The following is a 21,215-nucleotide window of genomic DNA, read 5'->3' as shown; positions in this document are numbered from 1 at the left end:
CACAGGTTCTAGAACCAGACTGTATCAAAGTGGACAAGAGCACCGGTTCTAGAACCAGACTGTATTACAGTGAACAAGAGCACAAATTCTAGAATCAAACTGTATTACAGTAGATGGGAGCACATATTCTAGAACAAGACTGTACACAAATGGTACACAGACACATCCGTACACGTTAAATAAAATAATAAGTCTAACAAAAAAGGGCCTGACCAACTGTACAATATTCTGTGAAAACCAAAGGCCTCGACATAGTAAAGGCCACTTATAAAAACTCCAGGGGAGCTTTTTCCTAAGAGCATGAAGGCTACTTTCATCTTCTCTATTCAACAGCACACTGAAGTTTCTAGTCAGAGCAAGCATGCAAGAAAAAAGGAATCCAAATTGGAGAAGTAGAAATGGACTTATCTGTCCACTAATCTGAAAAACTTATATTAATATATGGAAAACCCTAAAGATTTGACCTGAACCCTGTTAATTTATCAAAGTTACAGGGTATAAAAGTCAACAAACAAAAGTAAGTTGTGATTCTCCCACAGTGTAAAATCTGACATAGATGCCCCTGGGAAGGGGAAATAGGTAAGATCTCCTGAGCAAAATGGGAGGGGAGGTGGGGGGTAAAGCGGAGGGAAGGGTGAAGGAGAACATGAGGGAATGGGATGGCTGAGTTGGGGGAGGGACAGCGAGGGAGAGGATATCCCGGAAAGAGATATCTTGATAGAGGGAGTCATTATGGGATTAGGGAGAAATCTGGCGTGAGGGAAACTCCCAAGAATCCACAAGGATGACCCAGCTAAGACTCCTAGCAGTAGTGGAGAGGGTGCCTGAACTGGCCTTCTCCTGTAGTAAGATTGGTGACTACCCTAACTGTCATCATAGAGCCTTTATCCGGTAACTGAAGGAAACAGATGAAGAGATTCACCGCTAAGCACTGGGCTGAGCTCCTGGAGTTCAGTGGAAGAGAGGGAAGAGAGATTATAAAAGTGAAGGGATCAAGATCTTGTTGGGGAAACACAGAGAAAGCTGATGCAAGCTAGTGGGAGCTCACTGACTCTGGACTGACAGCGAGGGAACCTGCATAGGAACAAACTAGGCCCTCGGAATGTGGGCGACAGTTCTGTGGTTTGGGTAGTCTGTGAGCTCACTGGCAGTGGGACCAAGATTTGTCTCTAGTACTTGAACTAGCTTTTTGGAGCCCATTCCCTATGGTGGGATATCTTGCTCAGCCTCGATACAGGCAGTAGAGGCTTGGTCCTGAACAACCTGATATGTCTTTGTTGACTCCCCATGGGAGCTATTACCCTTTCTGTTCAGTAGATGGGGAGTGGGGTGGGATAAGGGGAGGGGGAGTGAGTGGAGGGGAGGGAAGGGAAACCGTGGTTGGTATGTAAAATGAAAACAAAAAAAAACCTTTTAAATAATTTTTTTTATAAAGTGCAAAATTTGAGAAGTAAATTAAGAAGACAATTTTACAATGGTACCAAGAATAATAAACTACTTGAGGTTCAACTTAATCAAGGAGAGAAGTCTTATGCAGTAAAGTGATAAACACTGCTGGAGAAATTAAACATGACATAATGAGTCATCTCATGTTTATAGATTAGAAAACAAAGTCTTCTTAAGATGACCAAACTACCCAGAATCATCTACAGACTCCATAAGATATCTGAGCTGAGGAAGCAACATGCAAAAGGACAGAAGTGTGACCTCGACCCAAGAAACTGGCTCAAATAACCTCAGGACTGTACCAATTAGGGAGAGTAAGGTGGGAAAAAGGATGATGGAGAAGGGAGCCTGATGGTATTTAGCTCTCTTGTCCTGTGTGGGAGAAAATATGCAGAGCCTGGAGCTAGATGAGGAAAGAAATCCTCTGTCTCAAGAACCGTATGAACTCCACAGGAGTAGTATAAACAATCACCTTTCCAGATTCTCTTTGTATTACATACCTCTGGTTGACTCCTCTCATGATACTGGTTGGGGACCAGAGAGGCAGCTGAGCTGTGAGAATGACTCCTAAGAGGAACTGATTTGGCTTCTGTACTTCTGGATGGGCTGAAGTATCTGTCTGACTGAGTGTGTACAGCTGATCGCAGGCAACACGCCGGATCTGAAATGTGATCAGTGGTCAAGGACGGATCGTCAACATTCCAGACCACTTAAAAAGCGACACTCCGGAAATTCACACCATTTACTCATTCGAGTGACTGAGAGATGTTAGAAAGGTGTAACCACTCTAAGTTTGAATGCTAAAGACTCTGCTGAGTAAATGGATTAATTAAAAATAAATGTGTTGCTGGGTGGTGGTGGCACACACCTTTAATCTCAGCCCAGCATTTGGGAGGCAGAGTTAGATGGATCTCAGTGAGTTCAAGGCCAGCCTGGTCTACAGAGATAGCGCCAGGACAGCCAGGGTTACACAGAAAAACCCTGTCTTGAAAAACCAGGTGTGTGTGTGTGGGGGGGGAGTGATTTGGAAACTAATGATTACTTTGAATCAACAGGTCTTTAACTCAATGAAAATAAAAGTCAGAAAACGCCATTTTCAAATATTTAAAAAGTTCATGTTCATGGTCACATATGAAAGAAATAAAACATAATTAAAGTTCATGGCTTGAAGGTGATCTCTCCAGACTCTGACCAACATGTTAAAGCTTAATTCCTGCTGCCCTTGTAGGTCACAGATGATCAACACCAGAGGCTGCTCTTTGGTCATTATCAACAACAACGACAACAACAAAATCAAACCTCAATTAGTTCCACCACCAGTGCTGAAAGTTCTGTTGGACTGTGGAGGAAGAGACAGAAGGCAGGCAGTAGTCCAAATGGTCACTTTTCCTTCAGAGTGGTGGCATTTATGAAAGCCCATAACAATACCAGCAAAAGGTTTTCTAAGGAACAGAAATCCTTACCTCAGCACTTGGTGATCCAAGCAAAATGTCAATGATAAAATCAGCAACACATGGCAAATTATAGAAAGATGCTAAGGAGAATGAGGGAGGAAAAAGAATTAATTAGGTGGTGTACCTACAAAATGTTGGTATTTGTAATTTCCTAAGCTCAAACTTAAGCAGAAATTTTTCTCCTTTCTAAACAGAGTCAAACCCTAGGATCATCCCATGTCTGTCCAGAAATCCCAGGGAATTGAATATGTAGCATTGCACATCTTAGCACCACTATCTGTACCAGTTACAGAATAAGGAAGTCTTATCTTTATAAATTACCAGTGCTAATAATAAAAAATACAACCTAAACTAAGTTTATACATGATAAAAGAAAACATGATAAAAAAAGTGGAGAAGCTATATTTTTTCAACTTGAAAAATCTCTAAATCAAACAATTCCAGAAAAAATATTTTAAAAAAATATGGTACAGGTTTGAAAAGCTATTTAATAATGATTTATGCTTCTCATATAAAACTCTTCAAATGCATTTGTTCTCAAAGAAAATCTCTGCAGATACTACTTTAATTAATTAATTATACAATTAGTTTGAATGTTAAAAAAATACACCATTGGGATTGAAGAGGTGGCTCAGTGGTCAAGAACACTGGCTACTCTTCCAGAGGACCTAGGTTCAATCCCCAGCACCCACATGGCAGCTCACAACTGTCTGTAACTAGACATACATGTAGGTAAAACACTAATTATACATGAAATAAAAATAAACTATAAAAAATACACCATGACCATTAATTCTTTATCTCTGGTGGTCTAAATAATTACAGCTAAGACTAGACAATTAGTACACATCTGAAAGTGAACTGCTAATACATTGTTTCTAAGTATTTCCTGAGAGCATCCTTAGGCAGAGTTTGGGTGCTGGAGATTCAGCAATTCAGCAGGGAAAAAAATGAACATGTCTCTGGCTTAGTAGAGCTCACAATATAGTTGGCAGAAAGGGGATGGTGGCAATGCCATGATAAATAAGTGTATTATATTGAAGGCTATAAAAAGAAATGATGTTGAAAGAGTAAGTTGAAGGGCTTGGGTTGTGTGAGGGCACAGGGAAGGCTTTAACTTTAGGAAAGATGGTCAGGGAATGTCTAATGCGTACATACATTATATGATGTAGATGAAGAAAGAGAATTAAGAGAAGGGGAACAACCAGTGGAAAAGCCTATGGCGGGAACATAGCTCGTGTGCTGAGGAAACAGCAGAGCTGTCTGTGAGTCAGGGACAAAGTAGAAGGGGGGAAACAGAATCACTGGTATAGTGGGTTGAGTGGGTTTTGGAGGTTTAGTAAAGACTTGGTTTTTACTGTAGATGAAGAGAGAAGCTTGAAAGTTCTGAAGAAGGAATGGTATAATCTGACCAATACATTAAATGACCCTCTCTTGTTATGCATGAAGAATAAACTGCAAGGGCAGAAGTAGGGAGATAAATTCGGTCAACATTGGTACAGTCTGATTAAGAGATGACAGCAGTTTGAAAGTACCAACCACAACAGGGTTACAAATACAATCTGAAGAAGGTTGCACTCCCAAAATAGATACAGATACAATAAAATGTAATAGTTATTCCAAGGTTCTTAGCCAGAGTATGCAGAAGGCTGGGATTGCCCATAATTTGGGAGAATTTTTGAGAGCTATGGACAAAAATCAAAGTTCATCCTGGACAGGTTAGGTGTGAGATACCTCACGTAGAGCTACGAGAAGAGTGGCCCAAGCCCCAGACTGAAACTAATGTGTTGGATGTTAGTGTCTATGCGGAGTTAAGACTATGAAACTGGATAGAATTACCAAGAAAAAGAGAGGACAGAGCAGAGATACCGCAAGACTAAGGCCCAGCATCACCACCCACTTGAAGTCAGAAAGATTATGGAGCCAGGACTAGGTTTCATAAATTTTAATGATGGAGTTATTACCAGGAACATCTAATTTATTATAAACTAGTAGCCTGGTGGCTTCAATTCCTTAGTTATAATAATTTCCCACAGGGCAGACATAGGGTCCTAAAACAACTGATGTAGAGTTTTGTGTGTTGACACAAATGCATATATGTATGTACGTACACAAAAGGCTCATAAAGCACTCAACTATTCCTGTAGAACACATCACTCCAGCACCATGTTCAGCTGTGCTACACCCTTATTCTCTTCACCCCTTCTCTCACTAAAAGAAGCTTTTTATGAAGCAATGTCAATTCCTGACAAATCTAGTTTTCTCCCAAAGAAACAAATTACTAATAAGCCATCTCCTTACCCAGTTGCTGACTCCGAAGCTGCAGGCACGTAACAAGAAGAGACAAAGCCTCTCCAGCAATTAGGGCGTCTTTGGTGGACACAGATTGCTGCCGGACACAGATTCCAGCATGCAGAGCTGCTGGTTCTCCTTCACTGCCAGAGCTGCAATTGCTTCCTGAAAGTAGAGAACACAAGTTTGTGTGGTCCTAGGATCACACAGTAAGATTCAGAGTCCTTGTGCACAGTAAATACTGCAAGAAAGCATTGCTAGGGAAAAGAAACGTAATCTCCATGTTCGATACATGTTAACTGCTTTGTCCTTCCATTTGCAGGATTTCAAAACGTTTTCAGAAGATAAAACTACTTTCAGATGGGAGAATGTCTTATATCTTGTAAGACAATCTTGATGGACTACATGAATATAAAAATATCATTCACCTAACATTTCTGCATATTATATGCCATAATTAAAAAAGACTTTTATTATTAAGCTGGGTGTCGTTATACAGACCTTCAATGCCAGTAACAAAGAAGTAGAGGTAGACAGATCTCCGTGAGTTTGAATCAGCCTACTCTATATAGCAAGTACCTGCCCAGCCAAGGTTTACAATGAGACCCTATCACAAAAAACAACAAACAAACAAAAAAGCAAACTAGAAAAACCTCTTACTATTGATGTATTTATAAACATACAGAGCAGGAAAACGAAACAAAGTTAAGAAATAAAACCACGGGCTGGAGAGATGGCTCAGTGGTTAAGAGCATTGCCTGCTCTTCTAAAGGTCCTGAGTTCAATTCCCAGCAACCACATGGTGGCTCACAACCATCTGCAATGAGGTCTGGCGCCCTCTTCTGGCCTGTAGGCATACAGACAGAACATTGTATACTAAATAAATATTTAAAAAAAAAAGAAATAAAACCACATAAAAAGGCCTAATAGAAAATAATTTGACAGGGCCTAGAAGGATAACTCAGTTGGTAAAATGCTTATTAGGAGAACTTGAACTCAATACGCATAATTCATGTAAAGATGGGCATGGTGGCACACACTTGTGCTGGGGAGGTGGAGACAGGCACATTCCTAGGGCTTGCTGAGACAGCCCAGCCAAATGGATGACTTCAGGCAATGAGATACCCTGTCTCCAAACAGTCCCCTCACCGCAGAACAAAAAGAAAGAGAAATGCCTGAAGAACAATAGTCTTAGGTTGATTCCTAGTTCACATACACATTATGTATGAGCCCCCCCCCCCACACACACACACACACAGTGAGACAGACAGACATGGGTGGGCATGGAGCCATTCCAAACCAAGAAAGGAACTGTTTACTACATTAGACTTCTGAAGATTCATGTTTCAGCCACACTTTCATGGCTCAGAAAAACTAAAGATGGTTGAACTTGACATCTCTATTATTCTCTGCATTAAAATAAATGCCCTTTCTCTTAAATAAGGTTTCAAGACTATGAATTTTTACTTGTGTTCAAAAGAGAAAAAAACTTTTTATAATTTGATAAACTTGCACATGAATTATTCTTACAGCTACTTCTTGCCTAATGTTTTATTGTCTTTTTTTTTTTAGATTTTTCTACATGAGTACTGTATTCACATCATTTCTATCTGCCATCCAATACCCCCACTCCCTCCCAAATTTATGGGCTCTTCCTCTTTAATTATTATTCTTATAAGTACATATACACATACGTATATAGATGTTGACACACACACATGCTCACTCACTCACCAAGGACTGAAAAGCCATAGGGAAACATACTGTTCTGTGTTTACTTAAAAGCACTGTCCCATTTTAAAACAGTACCTGAACTGCTGAGTCTGCTTCTAATTCCAGCAGGAAACAGAGAATTACTCTCTTTAATAGGCTGGCTACTTCCGACAAGGTCGAGCCGTCCTGCAGCTGCAGCCCATGAGAGTCTCATGAAACAAGCGACGGTGGCAGTGAAGTCATTTGCTTCCATAGTCTGAGGAGGGACAGAAAGGGTGGTATGGGAAGGCAGTGCTCCTGAAGACAGCCGCTGATTTCTTTGACCTGTGGCCGCAGGTTACGGCTCTTCCCTCCCACGTCACCCAGGATTGCCCTCTCACACTACCACACTGTTCAGTTTTAAGACCTGTTAACTGGAATCTCTAAGCTTCATGTTTTGGTTTTACCCAATCATTCCTCAATTTGGTTTTTTGTCATTTCCTCTCCTAAAGTGTGCACAGTACACTTCAGCTTCCATGAATGTCCTTGTGACTTAGCACGTGAGCTCTGTTTTTTTTTTTTTTTAATAAGTCTCTTCTCCAACTCCCTCACTCTGTTCCCTATTTGGTCCTTAAGACCTAGCTCAGGCACCATTTTCAAATTAAAGAACACAGGACAGCCCTGGTGAAACACCCCTTACTGCTGAGACTCCCAGAACGCTTTGCTTCTGCAGTCTCACCTTGATTAAGCTACTTTTGTACTTGCAGTCACTGTCTTTCCCACTCGTGCTAAAGTGCTAGAAAGCAGTATTCACACAGGAGCTGTTCCATACCCACAGTTCCCTCTCCCGAGTAGGAGGTACTTATACTTCTATAATTAGCAGCCACTTACTTGTATTGCAACTCGAGCAGCAGGGATAATTTCCTCAACCCTAATGGAAGACCTGTCAGATACTGACAACTGTCTGTAGGATGACTTTTCTGGGGTCCCACATAGGGACATCTGTCTGCTTGTCTGCCGGCTGACATTTCGAAAAGGACGGGAAGAAAGTGCTTCTAGGCCATCTTTGGTGAGGTCTTCATCTAATGATGTTGGCATTGTCTGTCCAACAAGTAAAAACCTTAAAAATAAAAAAATAACACTCAAAGTTATTTCATACTATTTTAAAATGGTAAAATTTGTAAAAAAAAAAAAGTAAAATATTGCCTTGTGAGAATAATGTAATACATTTTCATACCTTGCAAGTTGTAGACAGATAGAATAAACACCCTGCCTTGTCTCATAGTCTACTTCTGATGGGATGGAATCTCTCTGCATGACATTTACAACCAAACTTCAAAAGAAAGAACAAAGGAAACATATTAAAGACATCAATTTTTTAAAACAGAAAACTGTCTGTAACTAATGTAATAACCCACAAATGTTCTTAGTAACCAAGTTTCTACATATAAATAAACTATCTACATTAGTATTCTTTTGATAAAAATAGGGACTTGCATATTTTTTTTTCCACAAGGACTTCTGTAAGAATTGGGACTTGTGGTTTAGCCTAATAGACAAGCAAAGTAGTGTGTTCAGGTGGCAGCCTTTCTCACAAACTGGTTTGCCGTCACTGAATAATTCACATCGTGGTATTAGTGGAACTAGCAATTCAAAACTATATCAAGAACTGTTATATTCAGTCAAACTTGTTTCCCATCTCCACTAGACACTTCATTATACAAAAGCTTCCTAATTTTTCCTGCTTCTATTCTTACCTCTCTACCCTCCAAATCTATTCTCAGAAGGTCAACCAGATTGATTCATTTAACACAGAGACCAGATCATGGTACCTGCCTGCACAAAGCTGTTCAACAGCTTCCCACACGGAAGGAAAAGATAGAGTGTGCACAGCAGTGTAAGGGGCTCCATACCCTGCTCTCAAGTGTCCCCAGAATGCCGCGCCCTACTTCTCTTCCTCACTCAATTGGCCTCAACCACTCTGGCCTCTGGTGTCCTACATAGGTTACCATATAAGAGTAGACACTAGCTACTCTTCTGGAGACTGGTTTCCAGCTATCTTCAAGCCTTGCGCCTCCATAGTTCTCAAATTTTTGTAAAATGTCACTTAATCAAGTGGACATTTTCCCATTTTAACTCTCTCCTTAGTTCTTATCACCTTCTAACATAAACCTTTACTCGCTGGCCTACTGCTTGGCCTCCCTAGGAGGCTGCAAGCTTTATAGGGACACGGGTTTTGTCTACTTTACTCACTGCTCTGTTCCCACTGCTTAAAACAATGTGTGAGACACGAACTAACAAACACACACAAGAAAGTCCAAGCATAATGCCTGACCATTACAGACATGCAAACTCTTGGGTAAATAAGCTTTTTTTTTCTTTTTTTTTCTTTTTTCGAGACAGAGTTTCTGTGTGTAACAGTCCTAGCTATCCTGAAACTCACTCTGTAGACCAGGCTGGCCTTGAACTCACAGAGATCCACCTGCCTCTGCCACCCTGAGTACTGGGATTAGAGGCCTGTGCCATTATGCCTGGCTTTTGAAACTAGTTTTTAAAGACTACTTCTAAAATGCAGATTGAAACTGGATATGGTGGCTGTAACAAGGCAGGAGAATTGATGTAACCAAGGGAGGCCTAATTAACTGTTAGAAAGTTAATTCTAGACTAACCTGGGCTACAGAGAAAGATCCTGTCTCAAGGAAAGGGGTTGCGGGGTGGGGATAGGGAGGCAAGGGAGAAAGTGGGGGAAAGAAAGACAACAAAAAATTTCTTGTGTATCTCAGACCTTCCACATTCATTTTACTATTAATTTTATGGGCATGTGTATACTCGCAATATCCTGCAGAGGTCAAAAGAGAGTACTGGATATCCTGGAACTAGAGTTACAGATAGATGGTTGTGAGCTGTCACATGGGTACTGGGCACCAAGCCCAGGTCCTCTGTAAAAGCAGTAAATACTCTTTTTTTTTTTAGGAGAGCAACGGGTTTATTTTGTCTACAGTCTATCATCAAGGAACCTAGAGATGGGAACTAAAGCAGAAACCGAGACGAATGCAGCTTACTGGCTTATTCCCTCTGCCTTGTTAGCTACCTTTCTTAGGCCTACTAGCCTGGGGATAGCACCACCCAGAGGGCTTTGCCCTTCTAGAACAATTAGCAATTAAGAAAATGCCTACAGACATAGCAACAGGCCCAAGTAATCTAGACAGTTCTTCAGTTGATTCCTCCCTCCCCAGGTGACTCTATAGTTTTGTGTCAAATTGACTGATAGGTGAGTTAGCTACTAAGCTGCTGCTTGGGAATTCTTTTAACCCCCATTTTTCCCTTTTTATCTTTAAGGTCCCTGCCCGGCTTCTCTTCTACGCTATTCTTCCACACAGGACTTCTATTAACCATTCTTTGCATAAACTTCACGTTGGTGTTCACCACCTTCTGTTTGAGGACCTTTCGTCACTTTTACCTTTTACTCAGGTCTAACTGTAATACAAGAGACAAGCAATACATTTTTATGCTTTTCACTCATCCTGCCCTCCGCTTGGTTTAGAACTCTTTCTCTGCTTATGGATCTAGGGAAATTTTACTCATTCTCAATTCCCAGCTCAAAGATCCCCCCCCCCTTTTTGTGAAGCATTTCCTACCTTTATTACCAACTTTTTCCCTCCCCTCAGCTCTGGCAATATGCCACTTACAAACCACATGCCTACTTCCAGGCTAGCTAGTTAGCTGTTAGTTACTCTTTAAGCACAAGTCTCTGACAAAAAGGGTTCTGCCCAATTAACCCTGCTTCACTAGCATTGATACTGCTGCAATATGGGAACAAAACTGACGGGGACTTAAACAGAGATGGCTGCTTCACCAGTACTCCTCTTGGAAACTTCTCCCACTACCACAGGGGAGACAGACATACTTCATTAAGTTTTCCCAAGTAGTCAAAAGTCAGAAAATGAAGAGAAATATCCTAAAGGATCCAGCATCATTCCTATTCAATTTAACCCTCATAATGCTTCACACAATACACTGGAGGATAAGCAAGGCTTCTGGGAGAGAAATAAACTAATATGACCACACAGAACTGGTTTTGCAACTCACAAACCTCAAACCTCCTGCTTTGAGGAAGTTCTCACAGAAGGACTTTGCACAGCTTCTTGCCATGTCATCATCAGCTGTTGGCATGAGTTTAGAGCTTAGGACCTGGGGAGCAAGCAAGCAAAGTTAATCACCCTAACATTTTCTGTAGAAACAACTCAAGTCAGAATTTCTTTAATGCCACATCTTAGTTTCCCCAGAAGTCTATGAAGTCTGATTTCTCCCCATCAAAGACAATCACATTTTTCCATACTGCATTTAATTAGGATTTCTTTTCCAAGTTTTGAACCATGTTTTTTCATGAAATGCCTTCAAGTTTAGATAACAACAAATAAATTTATTTAATAAGCAAATTACATTCTTTAAACATAGAGGCCAGAGTTTTATAAACAGTTCAGAAACAAAAACTGTGAGCTGAAGCCCCTAAAGAACACAGCTCCTATTCACTAGACACGTGCTTGGCATTAGGTACGTGCATTTTATTTTGTAAGGAAGGGGGCTAAGGTCACATGGTAAGATTTCAAATCTAGGTGGTTTTATCTAATATCTCCACCCTTTTCTGGGCCGGGCGGTGGTGGCGCACGCCTTTAATCCCAGCACTCGGGAGGCAGAGGCAGGAGGATCTCTGTGAGTTCGAGACCAGCCTGGTCTACAAGAGCTAGTTCCAGGACAGGCTCCAAAGCCACAGAGAAACCCTGTCTCGGAAAAAAAAAAATCCACCCTTTTCTGATACTGCAACACCTACCTAAAGCTTAACTGAATATTGTGGTGGGTGGAACATTCTATTATACAAATCACCAAAACCCAGTACCAATTTCTAGCACCAGTTCATGTTCTAATTTTATTAGCTATGAGCTGAGAGATCATATAATGTAATTTTTCCACTGCCTCATTTTCCTCATCAGCTAAAGGAGGATAATGAGTCTACACACCAGCAGACTGTCAATCTAAGAGAAATACAATTTTAAGGTGAGCAGCAGTACAAGCAAGTATTCAGGAAACAATCGCTCATTTAGTTGTTACAATTTAAAAATCTCATGATCATAGTTTTAAACTAGATATTTTGAACTCAAATTACTTTCTATTCTAAAAATTGTACTTCTGTAAAGCTATGGGCATTTTAAGCTTATGTGCTTAATGTGGGGTTTTGACTAGAGACACCTTCTTCCTAGGTTCTCTTTGGGAAAGAGCTCCTCAGTTTCAGAGTAAATACAACAAGGGAGATAGGGAGTCCAGTTATCTGCTCACACCCCATTCTCAGTGAGCCACAGTTTAGGGAAAATCAGTTTTCTTGAAAGGAAGAGGTATTTATAGTATTAGGTTTGAGGTTTCCTGGTGGACCAATGTAAGTTAATGAGCAAAATTCAAGGAAATTATCATTTTAGGCACCAGCTTTGGGGAGAATTAGGTTTTCCACTTATTTTGTACATCTGAAGCAAAACAGATCTATTAAAGGAATTCACAGTCCCTTTGCAGCCCTAAAATTACACTGGAGATACTTTACAACCACACTGTTTTGGGTTATATGACAGTGAAATGTAAGTCGCTGGTGATGAGCTACACCCCACTGCTGGTCTTGCTTTGCTAGGTGATCTCAAATACAGATGATGAAATTACACCTTAACTTTTCAGAAATATCATCTCAAAAGCAGTTAATCTAATAGAAATCAAAAGATAAAAAATTTTAAGTTTAAGTAGACCAAAAACAATTTTGTCTTAGAATATTGTACTTATTTTTAAAAATGTCCGTGTTATATAAGGTCATATTTCATTTTAAAAATGTTTTACTAAATATTTTCCTTTTAAATAAACTAATGTGTCTTTTCACAAAAATGAATACTTTAAGGCTAATATGTAATATCATCATACTTTGAACACATAAAAAAGTGTATGATTATATACTCCAAATAAGTTTAGATGAGAAACCTTAGGGAAAATACAGGTTTCCCCTTACTAATTATGACATTCGTTATGAATCAGAATCTACTTAAAATGCATACTAACCAAGATATCTGTTATCTATTAAACTTCATGATACACTTAAGGCTACTTAGTTAATGATGTGGATATATCTCTCCAGGACAAAGCCAATTCATTCAAGGCTTTTACAAATATTGTGATCCAGGACATCCTGGGAGCAGGAGTGTTTGTACCCAGATACTTCCCACTTTGTTTATACTTTCCTTTCCTGATTAAGTACATCCAGAGTCCTGTGTGCCTCATATAAACCAAGAAGCAGTTACTTTGTCTTTTTAGCCACTGTAATGATTTATAAACAGAAAACAAGCAGTGTTTGGTGAGTTAAATATATTCATTTAAAGCTATTTTTAATGAGATAAGTAATTGCATTGGGCAACTGATTATATGTCCCTTGTGGTAGTTTGAATGCAACTGGCCCCCAAAATCTTATGGGGAGTGGCACTATTAGGAGGTGTGGCTTTGTTAGAGTGTGTATGGCATTATTGGAAGAAGTGTGTCACTGTGGGCTTTGAGGATTCCTATACTCAGGATACTGCCCAGTGTCTCAGTTGAATTCCTGCAGCCTACAAGATGAAGGACTCTCAGCTAATCTAGCACCATGTCTACCTGCATGCTGCCATGCTCCCTATCATGATGATAATGGACTTAACCTCTAAAACTGCAAGCTAGCCACTCCAATTAAAAGAGTTGCCATGGTCATGGTGTCTTCACAGCAATAAAAATCCTAACTAAGACACCCCCTAAATTCACTTTTTGAAATTTAAATCCCCAGTATGTACTACAGGGTGGAGGCTATTGGAAATGATTAAGTCATGAAGGTGACACTTTGACGAGTGGGATTAGTGCTCTAAGTGACCTCAAAGAGCCCTTTCACCCACTGTCTACCAAGTGAGGAGACAGGGAGAGCACAGTTGTCTATGAACCAGGAAATAGGCCACATCAGACACCGAATCAGCTGACGTTTTGATCTGGGGTTGTCCAGTCAGTCTCCACAACTATGAGCAATAATAAATTGTGGTTTAAGCTATCTCAGTCTATGCATTTATTATAAAACCCTAAATAACTAAATAAAACATAGTAAGATAAAAGATAATTAAAAATAATTGCTCTAATTCACTTAATAGTCTTCTCAGAACTTAAAATAGTAATGTTAGTGTGCTTCTTGACAAATTCTTCATAAATCTGTATTAATGTTAACTACAACTTAAAAAAATATAATGTATTTAACCAAGAAACCTAAAGATAATTCACATTATAGACTTGCAAAGCTTACAGAGGAAGGTAATGAGATGCAGGACATGTAAGATTTCCTAATTCTTTACTTAGATCTTATTTTGTGAGTAAACAATGCATAGAGGTATAAATGGAAAAAAAAATTAAGAATTTCCAAAGGTGAAAAAAGTTTCAATTTATCTCTTTTTTTTTTCTACATTAATTTTCCAGCAGATCATCCCATAATAAAATCTTTAAAATTTTAAAATAAAACTTCAAAATAAAGTCATGCTCTTCCAACCAAAATAGGCCTGTCAAAGGAAATGCGAGGAAAAAATCTTTCTTACTTCCAAGTTGTAGAGCACCCTGAAGGTTGACATGCCAGGAGCAAAAGAGCGGAACAAACTCTCCAAGATGGAGCTGGCGCTGGGCTGATGCTGTTGCTTTGATGACAGGGACGGAGACTTTGAAGACTGGGAGCTTGTTTCGGAGAGCAAGGTTTTCTGTGTTTAAAGGGTAAAGAAGAAACACTTCTTAAAATCTTAAAGTGTCTTAAAATCACACTTTAAGGAGAAGCAGATCTCTTTATTATAAGCCACACTAAGTTCTCAGAAAAAAAAACAATGAATAAACGATTGAACAAACCTACTTCATAAAACCACCTAATTCTCTACTAACAAAGCACACAATGAGTTTAATGAAAGATGGCCAAACACTTCATGAATGCTTTGAGACTGCACTCTACGAAATACTAGGGAAGTCATCTTAATTTTCTCCCATGTTTAACTTTTGTGCTTTTAATGAACTGTAAGACTGCTAGCAGAGGAGTCTTGAGGACTGCTTCAGGCTGACGCTGTTTCAGTTACAACAGTTCTTTCAGATTAACACCTAAGCCACAGATGACACAAATGAGCAAATCTAATTTCTAACTACTAAAATATTAAATACAAAACTTGGTTTCAACAACTTTGTCATAAATGAATTTCTTCTGACAATGTAACTAAAATATGACATAAAATAGTTTATATGTAAATATCTTGGGGAACAATATTCTGAAAATTAAACAAAATAAACCACTATTTTTACTTTTTTCTTTGCATTGATAGGGACTGAAGACAGGTCTTTGTATGAGGGCAAATGTTACAATACCCAACCCTTGTCTTTTTGAGACAGGGTCTTAATATGTAGTTCAGGTTGACCTTAAACTTAGATCTTTCTGCCTCTGTCTCCTGAAAGTTGGAGTTACAGGCAGACACCAAAATGTTCAGTCAAAAAGAAAGAAAGTGTTACTTGTGAAAAAGTAATGATGATTCACTTATACAAAGGCTTTAGACAGAATAATCAGATCCAAGGAGGGATCTTGTTGGGAGTGCAAAGGTCCCTACACTCACAGATCTACAGGAAAATCAAGAATTTTAAGCACACTGAATTGCCCTCTCAAAGGAATGGACACATAACCTGTTCTTTCATCCAGGAAGCTGGGAGTTGGAAGTGATTAGTAGCCTGGTGTCTGCATTATCTGTAGGTCAAGTCCGTGCCATGCTCCTACACCAGGACCGGAAGTGACTAGCAATCTAAATGACCCTTACATTATCTATATATTCAGGTGCTCCCCAAACTCCCACAACCAGAACCAGAGGTGGCTAATAGCCTAAATGACCTCTATGCTATCTGTATGACTGAGACCAGGCCAGATCCTTCCCTAGGCCCTTAAGTTAGTAAAGGTAGCCAATCTTCTGAACCCATCTCCATAGAAGAAATGACATGTACTTTGAGTTGAGTTTTGATGTAGTTATGCTTCCTTGTGTATTGTATTACACTGGGAAACTTTTTTCCAAGTTATACCATTTAAATTTGTTGGGAATAAACCATGTGGCATCAGACTCCCCAAGGAGGTTGATGAAGTCAATCTGAATAGACTTCCCATTCTCACCTCTTCTTGGAACACTGCCTGCACTGACATCTACAGAGAACCCCCTCAGCATCTTGAAAAGGAAAACATCTCAACACCATCAGAACTGCCTGATCCCCGACAGTAAGTACATATCTCTGTGCACCAGTCACTTCTTTTATACCAGGCACAGGCTCTTCCTGAAACTTTTCTCATTATCAGATCTGTTTGGATCTTTTACAGGGCCCCCAAAGTTCTGATTTTAACTTATGGCAAGAGTATTTTTAAAAAGGGAAAAGTACTATAGAAAGATGCTATCATATGACCTTTGTAGGATTCAGATAATGTTTTCAATGAATCATAACACAAAATCTTAAGCTAGTTAAATAACTATCAAAAATATGAATACCTTTCTGCCTAAAGAATCCAGCTGATCAAGGGCTTCCTGAATGGCTGGATCAGTGGGTATCAAGAGCAGAAGCTTCCGTACTCGTAGAGTTATCCTGAGAAATTTTCAAAAATAAAATAAATTTCTTGCATATAAGCTGTAGCTTCAGCAATAAGTCTTTTGGTATGTATAATACACATACACATATATGTATGTTATGTATGTATGTATAAATAAAACACATTTCAAGCAACATTTACTTGGGTCATCAACTTTTAATAACTTGCTCTCAAGCCTCACAAATATATGCATTTACCTTGGCTCCTCTAGATTAGCAAGCTGATATAGCATGTCAAACACATTACATACAAGTGCCATCACCACACCAGGGAGAGATTTCTCCTAAGGGAAAAACAAAAACAGCCAACTATAAATACATACTAAGAACAGAAATTTCTTTTTCTAACCAAACTTACAAACAATAAAAATACTACTGGGACTACAAAGTTTGGGGGAGACTGAAAACATGTTATTCAGTCAACACTTCCCCTGGCTACCGGCTTGGACTAAGGCCCAAGAAGAAGGCAGCAAAAGTGATGTAAAGTAAGGGGCATGTGTAGGCACCACAACAGTGAACAGGCACCAATAAGCTCATCAGTGACTTTTAGAAAACATAAGGAAATGAATGACCTGAAAACAAAATTAAAGTAGTATCTATATGTGTCCACTCACACACACAGGTACGTGCAACTCAAGCTGAAAAAAGGTTACCCTGGTTTTGCTAAAGATCAGGGAAGAAAATGTGAACAAAACCACCAAAGAGAGAAAGAGAGAGATTGATTCAGATGTAAGTGCAGATACCTGGTCTAGGGTACAAGAAATGATATCATAATAAATGTATGTATATAAATGACCTTAATAAATTCAGGATATGTACCTGAATATATTACATAGTTTTAAGTTGTTGGAATTTGAATGCAGCCATGTATACCGTGTTTGCTAACTGTCATGATACACCGAGTGAGACTTCCTTAATTCTTGTATGAAGTAGTGTAATAATGTTGTCAATGTAGAAAGAGAGTCAAAGAGTTTACATAGAGAAGTAAAGGACTAAATGCAATAAACACACGTTACAAATAACTTCACTTCACACGAGCTTCCTCTCTAGACAGTAATACCCTAAAGAACAGAATGGCTGTGTTCAGTTCTGTGACCCTGAAGCCAGCCTTGGTCTTAACCCAGAGAAATATAAACAGATCTATTACTTCATGAAGTCACTCAAGTACTGACTGACCCATTCTGTTCCAGGTGCTGTTTCAGGGTATTGGGGTGTGCAGTAAACAACAACAACAACAACAACAAACCCAGTTTACACTCAGGGAGCTTAATGTTTTACTAGAAGACAGTACATAAATAAAATGTGAAGTATGCTAATGAAAAAATAAATCAGAGAAGGTAGAAATGGGTTGACAAATTAAACAGGATGTCAAAAAAGGCTCACAGAGTAGCTGGTATTTGAGCAAAAGCTGGCGTGAGAGTCAGACACCCTACTGAACGTGTTAGGAAACAACGTTTTTGGTGCATGCAAGAGAAAGTGCAAACCGAACCATATTTGAGGACATACAGAGAAGCAATGCAGCTCTAAAGGTGTGAAGAGAGGGTCATAGAGAGGGCCTCAGAGACGCTCCGGGGTTCTCAGGAAAAGCCCTAACTTTTGCTCCATGTGTGATGTGGCGGGTAGAGTGATTTGAGGGGTGACACAGTGTGATTCGGGGCTGCTGAGAGCCACACAGAGATTCCTAACTCTGAACAGTGGTAACATTCAAGTGAAGGTGGTGGCTTTATAGAAAGAAGCCGTGGAGGTGGAGGGAAGTAGCTGGGTGCTGAACATATTTTAAAGGTAGAGCCAAAGACTTGCAAATGGATATGGGTGTGAGAGAAAGGATCTAAGGCAGCAGGTCTCAACTTGTAGGTTGCAACTCCTTTGGAGGCTGATCTAATCTTTCACAGGAGTTGTTTAAAACCATCAGACACAAATATTTTAGAGAAATATGACAGTTATAAAGTAGCAATCAAATTATTTTGTGAATGAGAGTCACCACAACATGAAAAACTATATATATTAAAGAGTCACAGCATTAGGAAGGTTGAGAACCACTCAGGTATGAACAACTTACAAGAACTGAGATGCCTTGATCTGAGATGGAACAAGACTATAAAATGAGAAATTCAGGACTGAGGGCAAGACGACAAGAGTAGGGTATTGGGGGAGGAGCTCCGCTTTGGGTGTACTTCCACTGGGGCGTCTAGTAGTCAGTGAAGGGACACTGAGTTAGCAGACAGATCATGTCTCGGACTCTATGCAGTTTGGGCATGAATACAGAGAAAAGGAAGCTCCAAGAACTAGGTTTATTAAAAAATAGTGCAGAGGCAGAGGTGAGTACTCAATGAAGGAACTTTAAAACACAATGACCAAAGAGAAAATGAAAATACCCCTCTGAAGCATCAAGAAGATGAGAATTGAGAGGCAGACACATGAACCTGAGAAAGACTCAAGGAGAGCAAGAAAGGATGGACAGAAGTTAGAATTGAGTTTAAATCACTCTTTTCAGGAGCTTTCTTGATCTGAGGAGAAAACAGGCTCATAAATGGTAGTAAGACTGATTATTTTGGGATCGAGGTGTGTGCAAGTGAAATGTGTGCAGGTAAATATACACATATAGGCCAGGCATCCACTTCAGGAGACATTTACCCTGTTATCTGAGATAGGATGTTTTACTGGTCTGGAGTTCGCTGAACATGCTAGGTGGCTGAGTAGGACCACAGCATCTGTCTCTGCTTCCCAAGTGATAGGATTACAAACATGTTCTCACCTTCTCTCTGTTCTACGTGGGTGCGAGGATTGAACTCAGTTCCTCATGCTTGTATGGCAAACACTTTACCCTCCTGCCTGTACACCACACTGTACAGTACTGAGGAATGAATGACCCAGTAATCAACAAAGAGAGATGTAGGAGAGGGGAAAAAAAGTCAGGTGGAATGACCGAGCCAGTGCTTCAGAACCCAGAAGACTGGTAAGTTATGTATCTTCTCTGCCCTGAATCAGTTCTCAATTACAGTTTTCTTTACTCAGATTTGGCCAGACTAGAGAGCTGTGATCACCCAAATCTGTATGAACCAAAGGCGGAAGGAAAGGCACTAGTTATTAAATCTCTGTTTCTACTCTGAAGTTGCTCTCTGTACCTGTTCCATGGCATACGATGAACTAAAAACCCCACTGCTGCTGCTACTGGAGCTTGTTGAGGAATCTGCAGAGCTCCCAGAGGGGGTCCCACTGCCAGAGGTCTTCACTGTGAGAACTTGCTCATCAGAAAATCCCAGCTGGTGGAGGAGCTTTTGATCTTTATTCACTGTCAGCTGCAAAAGGAGGTTTCTTAGTTACTGGGAGAAAAGAGGAGGAAACTACTCAAACTGGGCTAATATGCCAACAACTGCTTTAACCCACCAGACTATCATTCGTAAATATCTGTATGTTGTCCACAGGAGAGCACAGCTGTTTGGCTATCTTCCACCGGACACTGCCTATGGTTTCATTACTGTGTGCCTAGAAAATAAAAACCAACACTGGGGTGAGATCATTCATTTATTCATTTCATTTCATTATTCTCTGGAAGAGCAGTACTCTTAACTGTTGAGCCATCTCTCCAGCTTTTCATTACTTAGTCCTTCAAACCACAGTCCTGAGCATCTGCTATGTAGTGGACCCTTTTCTAAAAGCCAGGAATACAGCAGAATCTTGGCAAGACCCTGCCCTTGGGTCACTCCCTTTATCAAGTGTTAAATGTCTGATGCCATTTATGTATTCCTCCCCTTTATGTATGGAATAAGATCTCAAGCCACTCCCTGGAAATGTGTTCTATCCCTAACTTTCTCATCATACCCACTCTCAACAGCCACCTTGTGAGCCTTTATACCTGCTGCTCTCTGTCTGAAAGACTACCAATAAAAGCAATTACTCTGTTGCTTTTCAAATCCCTGTTCAAATACTACCCACCTCAGGGATCCATCTTTATCCAAGATATTTCATGAATACCATCATCTTCGACCAACTTATTATCCTTTATTATTATTTATTCTTTATAACACTTATCTTTATTTGGCATTATATATTTACTTATACATCTGCTTATACTCCATGGTTTCCTTTCATTTCAGGCTTACTTTATTTGTACATTTGTGGTGTTTGAGTGTATGTGTTTATGCGCGTGAAAACCAAATAACTGATGTCAAGTGTCTTCTACTACTCTCCACCTTATTTTTGGGACTCATTAAATCTAGAGCTCACTGATTGGCTAAGTGATCTCTAGGGATCTTCCTAGATCCCACCCCTAGGTCTAGGATTACATAGGTACATACTACCATGCCAGCTTTTTACCTAGGTGCTAGGGACCCAAACGGGTCCTTATGCTTGTATGGTAAGCACTAACTGAGCCATCTCCCCAGACACCTCAGTCTTTATTTTCAATTTGTTTATCAAATACCTTTGAGAAGATCATTCATCTCCATCAGCATCATTCTTTTTTTTTTTTATCACGGATACTAAAGTTTATTATTTGCTGGTAATTTCATAGCAATATTGATACATAATACAATTAGTAAATGTTTTAAAAATATGCATTTTCTGAAATACCTATTCGGCACCTTCCAGTCAACTACTGAGCACTCCATTATATGGAAATGGAAACAGAAATAGTGAACACTCTTAATTTACTAA

At 39.7% G+C, this 21,215-nt stretch overlaps 1 protein-coding gene across 3 annotated transcripts in view; it reads right to left on the bottom strand.

The window, feature by feature from the left end:
• Nucleotides 1–21,215, bottom strand: part of Usp24 (ubiquitin specific peptidase 24) — a 144,616-nt gene that overhangs the window by 46,134 nt on the left and 77,267 nt on the right. For all 3 annotated transcript variants that reach the window (XM_005353499.3, XM_026782230.1, XM_026782231.1), the window contains exons 27-38: nucleotides 19,947–20,045; nucleotides 19,685–19,858; nucleotides 16,758–16,843; nucleotides 16,463–16,556; nucleotides 14,510–14,665; nucleotides 10,978–11,075; nucleotides 8,122–8,217; nucleotides 7,776–8,004; nucleotides 7,002–7,161; nucleotides 5,202–5,357; nucleotides 2,910–2,980; nucleotides 1,947–2,107 (exon numbers count right to left, since the gene is read on the bottom strand). In XM_005353499.3, coding sequence (XP_005353556.1) covers nucleotides 1,947–2,107; nucleotides 2,910–2,980; nucleotides 5,202–5,357; nucleotides 7,002–7,161; nucleotides 7,776–8,004; nucleotides 8,122–8,217; nucleotides 10,978–11,075; nucleotides 14,510–14,665; nucleotides 16,463–16,556; nucleotides 16,758–16,843; nucleotides 19,685–19,858; nucleotides 19,947–20,045 — 1,580 coding nt within the window. The remainder of the gene's footprint in view (nucleotides 1–1,946; nucleotides 2,108–2,909; nucleotides 2,981–5,201; nucleotides 5,358–7,001; nucleotides 7,162–7,775; nucleotides 8,005–8,121; nucleotides 8,218–10,977; nucleotides 11,076–14,509; nucleotides 14,666–16,462; nucleotides 16,557–16,757; nucleotides 16,844–19,684; nucleotides 19,859–19,946; nucleotides 20,046–21,215) is intronic.

The sequence above is a fragment of the Microtus ochrogaster genome, chromosome 10, assembly GCF_000317375.1.
Source record: "Microtus ochrogaster isolate Prairie Vole_2 chromosome 10, MicOch1.0, whole genome shotgun sequence".
Taxonomy (NCBI): domain Eukaryota; kingdom Metazoa; phylum Chordata; class Mammalia; order Rodentia; family Cricetidae; genus Microtus; species Microtus ochrogaster.
Note: the sequence above shows the minus strand (reverse complement) of the source record. Positions and strands in the feature narration are given on the sequence as shown.